Source organism: Haliotis rubra, unplaced genomic scaffold, assembly GCF_003918875.1.
Source record: "Haliotis rubra isolate DU_JTF1 unplaced genomic scaffold, ASM391887v1 Scf133, whole genome shotgun sequence".
Classification (NCBI taxonomy): domain Eukaryota; kingdom Metazoa; phylum Mollusca; class Gastropoda; order Lepetellida; family Haliotidae; genus Haliotis; species Haliotis rubra.
The window spans coordinates 1,184,232-1,194,058 of NW_025765259.1; the positions used below are offsets into that span (position 1 = coordinate 1,184,232).

The 9,827-nt window shown below is 42.7% G+C and overlaps 1 protein-coding gene across 4 annotated transcripts; it reads right to left on the reverse strand.

The window, feature by feature from the left end:
* Positions 1-538: 538 nt before the first annotated feature.
* Positions 539-5,200, reverse strand: LOC124267692. 4 transcript variants are annotated; one of them, XM_046702675.1, is made up of 2 exons: positions 5,145-5,200; positions 539-1,342 (listed from the first exon to the last, which is right to left on the reverse strand). In XM_046702675.1, exon 2 carries the CDS (start codon positions 1,229-1,231, stop codon positions 677-679), a length of 555 nt encoding a protein of 184 aa, XP_046558631.1. In that variant the 5' UTR covers positions 1,232-1,342; positions 5,145-5,200; the 3' UTR covers positions 539-676. The 4 variants fall into 4 exon arrangements, with proteins under 4 accessions (XP_046558631.1, XP_046558629.1, XP_046558628.1 ...); XM_046702673.1 differs by lacking the exon at positions 5,145-5,200 and adding an exon at positions 4,826-4,922; XM_046702672.1 differs by lacking the exon at positions 5,145-5,200 and adding an exon at positions 3,289-3,401.
* Positions 5,201-9,827: the final 4,627 nt, after the last annotated feature.

Below are 9,827 nucleotides of genomic sequence, written 5' to 3' on the forward strand. Positions count from 1 at the left end.
ATCTACACACTGGGATCCGATGACATGCCGTCCGTCATGTGAAGGTTGCTGTCGGGAGGTGTCTGACCCTTTCAGTCATTCCTAACAAGCATGTGCTGCTGGGAAGAGTACTATTACCCAGAATCCCCACGGGTGGTCACTCGCACAGGCAAATCTTACAGCAGCCATTTCAACGTTAACGTTCCATCGATTTTAGCACGTATCATAGACAGGATATTAAAGATGATCATGTTGTTACAACAGTATGCCATTAGCTTTGATTGCCAAACAATTCAACGATCTGTATGTTTAGTTCACAAAGGTTTTCAGTTATGAATGTTGGAAGTAATATAGGTCTATGTTCACATTTTGTATTGTTGGCCCATTCTTTGGACACGTAGACATGGATTAATTTAGTTGATAACAGAATGAAAAACATCGCTGGAGACATATAGGATACAAAAACTACCATTTTATATCATCTTTATGTCCACGCTGGGAGTTGGGACAGGTAACCCAGTCCATATGGGACCTACACTTCATATGAACAGGAAAGTCGTTTAATTATACAAAGGATTTAATCAAAATGAATTCCTCGACAGGTCACTGACCACACGGTGGTGGTGACGAGTTATGTGGCTGTACATCACACACGCACGTCCTGGTTAGACAGCGCTGAAGTCTACATTGTCACATATTATGTGACAGATACTGGTGGCTCTTGTTTTATAACTGGCGTGGAGAGTTCCTTCGTGAGGACGGTGTCCACTCCGTCCTTCACTCCATTGTCTCTGTCACCTCCACCACCTGACTGAATCTGAGCATCTCTTGTCACCACTGCACTCTCCATCCCGTCACTACTTCTCAGTACATCTCCGTGGAATGTTTCAATAAAACCGTCAATGTTTCTGTAAAACCCTTCTCTCGCCTGGTGATACTTCTCCAGCTTTTTCATTCTCGCGTAAGCATACATTCTTCTCCGCGTTATTTTGTCAGACCACTGGGAAAAGTCTTTACCGCGTTGTTCGAGTTCATGTTTCAGTGTCTGGATCATTTCATCCCATGCTGATTGTTCCTCTTGGGTCAAGGTCATGAAAGATTCCTCTTCAAGCAGACCTTCGTCTGTGACGTGGTCCTGTGCTGCCGACGGCAGTGGGTCCTCCCCAATGTCGATTTGAAACTCAATATCAATCTCAGACTCCTTGCTTTCAGCTGAGAGAGGTCTCGTGTTCATGTCGACGGGAGTGCTCATGGTGTCTATGCTGGTCTGCTCTAATCGGTTCAAGTGTTTATTGTATCCATGGTGATGTGTTCTGACCGGTCGGTGTATTTGGCATGTGATGAACAGTGGATGTATCTGAAACTGTTAAAGCATTCACTTAAATGTTGACAATGTTACACGCTTATGTCGGTTTATGCAAAACAAACAAAATCAAAATGGTTAGTTTCCTTTCTTATACCCTGATATCTTACTGCTCACAATGTTGTTTTATTACTGTAACCAATAAATACAGGATACAAACCTTCAGTGGAGTTGGGCCTATATAGACCATCAGGTGAGATGGGGATATAGAGACACTCGGGACAGGTGGGCTAACGCGCCTAAGACAGGGGTTCAAATGGCAACACGGTTAATTGTGTGAAGCTTGTGATTACCGTCATTAACACAACAATTTCAAGAAACTGTAAACGAGCCGAACCCACTGGGTGTTTGGGAAATATCTTCAAACGAGTAGAATTCACCGGAGATTCGGGAACTCTGTACATGGGAGTAGACTTCACCAAACCTAAAATGTCGACCGTGTATGTGGGTTCTTTAAGGACATGTGGTTGCCAGCCTACGTCGGTTTGTAACAGAAACAGAGATAGTAAAACACCTACGCAGGTATACACCGGAAATGCCGAGCTAGCAACGCTGAATCAGAGCTGACGGTTTAGTGTGAAAATATGTTTCTGGATAAATACATAAACGATTAAAAAATATATTTCGATTAACTACCTAATATTTCACAACTGTATATATCTGTATACTTACCAACAGCCTATGTCCCTGCCACACGGGGTGAGATACAACATATATCCCACATGCTAGTCATACCTTATCGATGATATTGACCCTGCAGTCATGTCAGCGCCGTGTTAATCAAGACATCTCTCTCGGGGCCCAACACCAGACATACAATACATAGCATGAAGTCTCCTGTCTCAGTCCACTACACAGGAACAATGCAGGATTTATGTAAAGTCAATAGACTTGCGTGAGATGTCGTGGTGCACAGCCCCGGCTAATGTCGTGGACATTCGAAGTGCAGGACACCGAGAGAAACGTTCTAATGTACAGGTTTTCCATGACGCTTCACGTACAGCTCATACTAAATTTGGACAAGATTCCCTAAAAAACATTACCCTGGTATGCATGAGCGGACTATCGGCAGGTGCTTGGATTTGGTAGAAGGTTATTTTGTAGGCCTGGACACGGGTCATAAGCTGCCATTGAGACTGGGTATGTGACTAACATCGCCTAAGATAAACTACAGGTGTGGTCTACTGATTTGCATGAACAAATACGTGTACTGGTTTATTCATTACAAATATACACTGCACGATCGTTTCAAGGGGTTTTAATATCAATAAACCTAATGGTGGCGGTATAGCCTAAGGGTTGGCTTGAACAACAGAAGTCGATTTGCACCCAACACTTAGGATGTTCCACAAATATATAAACCTATAAGATATCAATGGAGACAGAATCTGCTTGTTAAATGTCTGAAGCCTTCTGATCCTGGATCTTTTAGCACCAAACCTGTCACGTACGTGGATGTCCCATCTAAACGATTGTCCAACTCTCTCATTCACCGAAGTTTTGATCCGAATTCCCATTTTTTAGGCTGGTTATGATTTCAGTCATGTCTGTTGGTGGGTCTTATGGACGATTAGGCTCAAAGGACAGAAGCTGTGTGTATAAAATGTCGGAATACCTGGGATCACTTATCAAAATAGATTGTACTGTTCTCGGTGTCAACTGCCGTGATATACAGCAGGAAGAAGGGCACTCGTACATATCACCTTGACTGCTGGTCTGTGGCTCCTTGTTGGGTGTACCGGGCTCGTACTAACCGCCTCCTCTGTTGTCATCATCACCAGTGACATCAACAAAGTACATTACAATATTAACGTAGAAATAACAGATCGTGTATACTTCACCACGGCAGGTGTTCGGGCTGTAAAAGATCTGAACTCTGTAAATGTTCTTGTTAAATGCCCTCTATGGTTTTAAAAAATAGATTTTGATACAACTGTTTTCCTTACCTTTTCGAGATGTAACGGTCGTTCCTTTGTACAATAGGGTTCTCACAACAATCACACATTGTAGTCACCACAACAATCAGTTGACTGATTGCAACACTTATCCCTGCACACCCAGCCTGTGAACTATCCCCGCGCCTCTAATGAGCTTACACGCCTGGTGTGTAACACCCCCTTGACCCCCCAACTAACGCCCCATTGTACTCCCACGTGCACACACAATGTATAATTACCTGGCAGTTGCTGACACACGCCGTGGTCACCTGTGACTGTTAGCGTTACAGTGTACGTATGTCAGTACAGCGCCAGTCGGCAGTGTTCCACCTGTATCGAGTCTGTTAACAGTTGTGTGTTTACCAAACTAGTGGCATGATGGAAGACCTGCGTGGTCGGGATGTGGTGACTATATAAACCTGACCACAACAATCTTAGTTGGCTTGGGGGTAAACATTAGTTTTAAAGGCCCTAATGTAATTCCAAGGCTGTTTGTTTTGTACAACTGTTTGTTTTGTACAACTGCTTGTTTTGTACAACTGTTTGCTTTGTACAACTGCTTGTTTTGTACAACTGCTTGACAACTGCTTGTTTTGTACAACTGCTTGCCAACTGCTTTTTTTGTACAACTGTTTGTTTTGTACAACTGCTTGTTTTGTACAACTGCTTGTTTTGTACAACTGTTTGTTTTGTACAACTTTTTGTTTTGTACAACTGCTTGTTTTGTACAACTGTTTGTTTTGTACAACTTTTGTTTTGTACAACTGCTTGTTTTGTACAACTGTTTGTTTTGTACAACTGCTTGTTTTGTACAACTGTTTGTTTTGTACAACTGTTTGTTTTGTACAACTGCTTGTTTTGTACAACTGTTTGTTTTGTACAACTTTTTGTTTTGTACAACTGCTTGTTTTGTACAACTTTTTGTTTTGCACAACTGCTTGTTTCGTACAACTGTTTGTTTTGTACAACTGTTTGTTTTGTAGAACTGTTTGTTTTGTTTACCGCATTAATCAATACCTGTGTGACGGCGGTCTATCGATAATTGCTCAGACTATCCTGTGATTGACATCATGAGCATCGATCTAAGCAAATGGTACACCGTGACTTGTGTCAACCATACCATCCGATACCGTAAGTCGCCCACTACAAGTATGGGTTGCAACGAATAACTCGATGAAAGTACAAATGACGTATATGAATTTCACTGTTCCCACATAATCCGATGCTTGACCCGCTATAGACATATGAATATCACTGTTCCCTCATAATCCGATGCGTGACCCGCTATAGACATATGAAACCACATCCATTCTATAAGCAATGATGTGCATAGAATGTGCTCATTTGACTACGCTCGGGGTCGTGAGTGTACGCTGTTGAGTCTATATGCCGGCTATTTGTACACAAGTGACCATTCGCCTAGACCATAGAGACTAAACGGAACTGGACACACGTAATATGCTTCTCTTTTCACACCAGTCACCATTTCGTTCAGGTTACATAATTGTTTATGAAAAGAAAACATAGAGACAAAAACACAACCTACCCTGAATGTTTAGCCCACCCGCCATGTTACAATCCAGATGAAATATCCCAGCCCACCATTCTGTTCATATATACACGTCTGAGTTGATATAGGCGGGTCTAAACAATGATATACATATCTGTGTTGCAGTGATAATCTCACGACCCGTATATTGACATACCTGTCTAGCTATGTAGGTACATTGTTCACATAAACAACAAAACACACTTAAAAGCATTCGTTTTGTATTCCAACATAACTGACAACGATATTTATACGATACAAAAGTGTAAAATCGCCAACCTGCAAATTGCCCACATCCCCATTTCCTGAAACCTACCCGACACTTCACACTGACCAGAAAGGTATTCACATTATGGCAGACAGAGCCCTTATCTTGACCCGTTGTTTACACCTAGTGTTTACGTCAGTGGGGAGGAAATCAATATGATATACAGTCCCTGTCATTAAGGTAGATTAACATAAATAAAATGGTACATTCACATATACTGCTTTATATACTCACGAGGTTCTAGCCGACCTATCTTCCGGAGCTGAGTTGTCCGAGAAGACACCGGGTGTCGAGAGTTGTTTAGAATGCAGGAGGCGTGAAGCGTCGGCCAGTTTGTGATGGACACTGAATCGATCTCACATTATCTGTCGTGACAAGGCTCGCTAAATAATCCGGGATCCCCACAACTAGCAACTTCATACCTTAATCATCGATTTCTTATATCCGATCACACATAACCATTCTCTGAGATCCCCACGGGAATCGATCTGGAGACAATAGGCTGTCAGACGGTGCACTCTTTACACACGTGTTGTGATGTAGGAGGTTTATCTTGGCCGCTGCACATGGGCCTGGTAAACATGTTCAGTGTAATCCTCCCTGTACACAACTGACAACAGTGCTGATGTAGCGCCACGGGGGGTACAGTTAACGACCAATGTACACGGCCAGCTAGAAGCTATAAAGGCCATCACGGTCAGTCATAAGTCTCCCAAACATCTCAGGAAGGTCTTAAATCGTGTACACTGTTACTGTTACCATCTGTATACTGGATATGGCAACATGGCTCCAGTACAGATATGGCAAGATATCTATACTGGAGCCATGTTGCCATATCTACAGTGGAGCCATGTTGCCATATCTATACTGGAGCCATGTTGCCATATCTACAGTGGAGCCATGTTGCCATATCTAGACTGGAGCCATGTTGCCATATGTATACTGGAGCCATGTTGCCATATCTAGACTAGAGCCATGTTGCCATATGTATACTTGTGCCATGTTGCCATATCTGTACTGGAGCCTTGTTGCCATATCTACAGTTGAGCCATATTGCCATATCTAGACTGGAGCCATGTTGCCATAAGTATACTGGAGCCATGTTGCCATATCTATACTGGAGCCATGTTGCCATATCTATACTGGAGCCATGTTGCCATATCTGTACTGGAGCCATGTTGCCATATCTGCACTGGAGCCATGTTGCCATATCTGTACTGGAGCCATTTTGCCATATCTATACTGGAGCCATGTTGGCATATCTACAGTGGAGCCATGTTGCCATATCTGTACTGGAGCCATGTTGCCATATCTGCACTGGAGCCATGTTGCCATATCTATACTGGAGCCATGTTGCCATATCTGTACTGGAGCCATGTTGCCATATCTGTACTGGAGCCATGTTGCCATATGTATACTGGAGCCATGTTGCCATATGTATACTGGAGCCATGTTGCCATATCTATACCTGCTACAGCTGTATTTCAAGTGTCTAGGGTAGCGTGTCTGTTCACTTGACGAATCGTCAGCTGTCACACACAGCAAACACCCAAACAAACGGTCTGTGACAATCGCTTGCCAGTCCCACCTGTTTTACAGGTACTTTACCTGTTGGTGGAAAACGTTTGTCAGTTTTAATAACAGCACCGATATTTGTCCACACCCTCGAGGATTAGCTGATATATGTATCTCAGGACATAGTGTAGCAGATAAAGATAGTGAGGAACCAACGTTACAGGTGATATGTAAAGTGTTGTGTGTCTGGCCTTAATCTGTAGAATACGAGGTGTTCATGTTCTCTCGCAGCTTCATCTCCATGGCAACAAGGAGCGATGGAGTCGTCTGGTGGTTAAACCGTTCGCTCGTCACGCCGAAGAACCGGGTTCGATTCCCCACATGGCTACAATGTGAGAAGCCCATTTCTGGTGTCCCCGCAGTGATATTGCTGGAATATTACTAAAGGCAGCGTAAAACCATACCCACTCACTCACCCCATAGCAACAAGGTCATGATCTCTCAGTGCTTCATCTCCATAGCAACAGGTTCATATCTATGTTACGCCGTGATCTGTCACTACTATATCTCCATGGCAACACGGTTCATATCTATGTTACGCCGTGATCTGTCACTGCTTTATCTCCATAGCAACACGGTTCATAACTATGTTACGCTGTGATCTGTCACTACTATATCTCCATGGCAACACGGTTCATAACTATGCTGCCGTGATCTGTCACTACTTAATCTCCATAGCAACAATTTCAATCACTATTCTACAATATGGTATCTCGTTGATGAGTCTTTACAGCAACACAGTTCATCGCCATGCTACGACTTGGAGTTCGACGGTTGTCACTGGGAGCATGCTAATATGTCTTCAAAATTGATATTCAATTTGTTAATCAAAAAAAGGAAGCGTGCGTATAATAACAATATTAACTCATGCCTTCAACCGCTCGACTCTGTTGAAGCAGATGAATGATGTATACCAGCTACACCACGCCAAGACTAGAGACTGAACGCTCGACTCTGTTGAAGCAGATGAATGATGTATACCAACTACACCACGCCAAGACTTGAGACTGAAACTATGACAACCGGTGACAAACACTCAGGCAAATCACGTGACATTACCACCCCCGTGTAGTGTTTCAGCTTGTACGAGATGATGGCGACCGTTTAGTCTTACCGCGCTGGGTAAAATCTTGAATATTAAACATGCATGGATCAGCAATCTTGAATTGGAATGCACGTTTCTGAGACAATATTCCTGTCAAATACTAAATAGACTGCAATAGATTGCATATTAGATCGGGAATCTCTGTGTACGTCCCTTACTGGCTTTGGTTATACCCTATTCTGACAAACTTTCCAAGGTGCTTTCATTGACCTTCCCCAGGACCAGTGTAACGTCGTATTTTGTTGGTTGCCTAGTCATGTTAGATTCCAGACCATTCTCGACCCTATGCTGCGGGTAGGGCACTCTTGACATGCTGTTACCTCAGAGCCATATTTAAGCCTACAATCAAATTGTACATCAAGGATCTCATAAAAGTTGGACAGCCAAGTCCACAAACATCATGAACTTACCCCACAAATAGTTCTGTCCTACCAGTGTGCCATTGTACAAAGCTATCTTAGCCCTTACTTTTTAAGATGACCATAACTCCCATACCTTAACATAGACTTACGGTAGTCTTAGCGCTAAGGTGACCATAACTCCCATACCTTAACATAGACTTACGGTAGTCTTAGCGCTAAGGTGACCATAACTCCCATACCTTAACATAGACTTACGGTAGTCTTAGCGCTAAGGTGACCATAACTCCCATACCTTAACATAGACTTACGGTAGTCTTAGCGCTAAGGTTGTTTTGTACAACAACACCCGTCAGACATGCCCACAGTCCGCTTGTTGATGGACATTTGCTACAACATGATGAACTTTCTGCTCATAAATGTATCACTTGTTCGTTCACCGTGAAATTAGATTCGGGGAATCAGATATTGTAAGAAGCTCTCCTAAAATATCAGTGAACTTATAGTCACGAACAACCCTCGCAGGTAGCAAAGGGTAACTTCTTTGAGTGGCATTTTTAGAAGTTGGAGAGTAAGAAAAGGACCAACTTTATGGATGAACTACTCTATTCATGTGATACGACGTTTCAATACAGATTCTTGTATCATTGTCAAACAAGAATCATACTTGCTTGACGATACAAGAATCTGTATCAAAACTTGCATCACCTGAATAAAGAAGTTGTTCATCCATAAAGTTTGTCCTTAATAGAATAATGTACTTGAGTCTTATAAATGAGCAGTGTCAACAACGTCTTCACCTCATGTGTAAACTGAGATCTTTTAATGTTAACCCATCTCTGATGTCATCTTTTTATGCAGCATTTATTCAGAGTATTTTAAGTTTCCTTCCATCGTTGGTACGGGTCTCTCTCACTTCATCTCAAATCTAAAATAGACAAAATTGTTAACACTGCAAGTAAAATCGCTGGAGTCAGATTTGAATGTTTATCATCAATATATGAGCGGCAAATCGCGAATCAAGCTGTCAAAATCATATCTGACCGTACTCACTACTTAAATTCGGAATACAACCTCCTTCAGGCCGCCGCTACAAAGTTCCAATTGTGAAAACTAAGAGAGCCCGTACATCCTTTATTCCAAGTACCATATCTCTCTTAAACAAATGTGAAGATACCTAAATCAAAGAATTTATGTAAATATGTTTGGTATCTCTCTAATGTGTCAGTAGCTCTGCTGATGTAACACAAATTCCTGAAAAGGCATTAAAGTATTCTTCTTCTAAAACAGATCATGTCTTTTGCCAGCCAGTGTAGCTGTGCTTCATCTTGGGATCATACCAACAAGGATGTGTGGGATTATTCAAGGGTCTTATATCCGGTCAGGACCATATACCCGGTCAGGGCCTTATATCCGGTCAGAGCCTTATACCCAGTCAGGGCCTTATAACCAGTCAGGGCCTTGTACCCGCTCAGGGCCTTATAACCAGTCAGGGCCTTATACCTGGTCAGGGCCATATAACCAGTCAGGGTCTTATACCCGGTCAGGGCCATATGACCGGACAGGGCCTTGTACCCATTCAGGGCCTTATACCCGGTCAGGGCCTTATACCCGGTCAGGGCCTTACATCCGGTCATATGGTATATAGTGGACTTATACAAGCAACATCATACACACTGTGAAACACAGGGC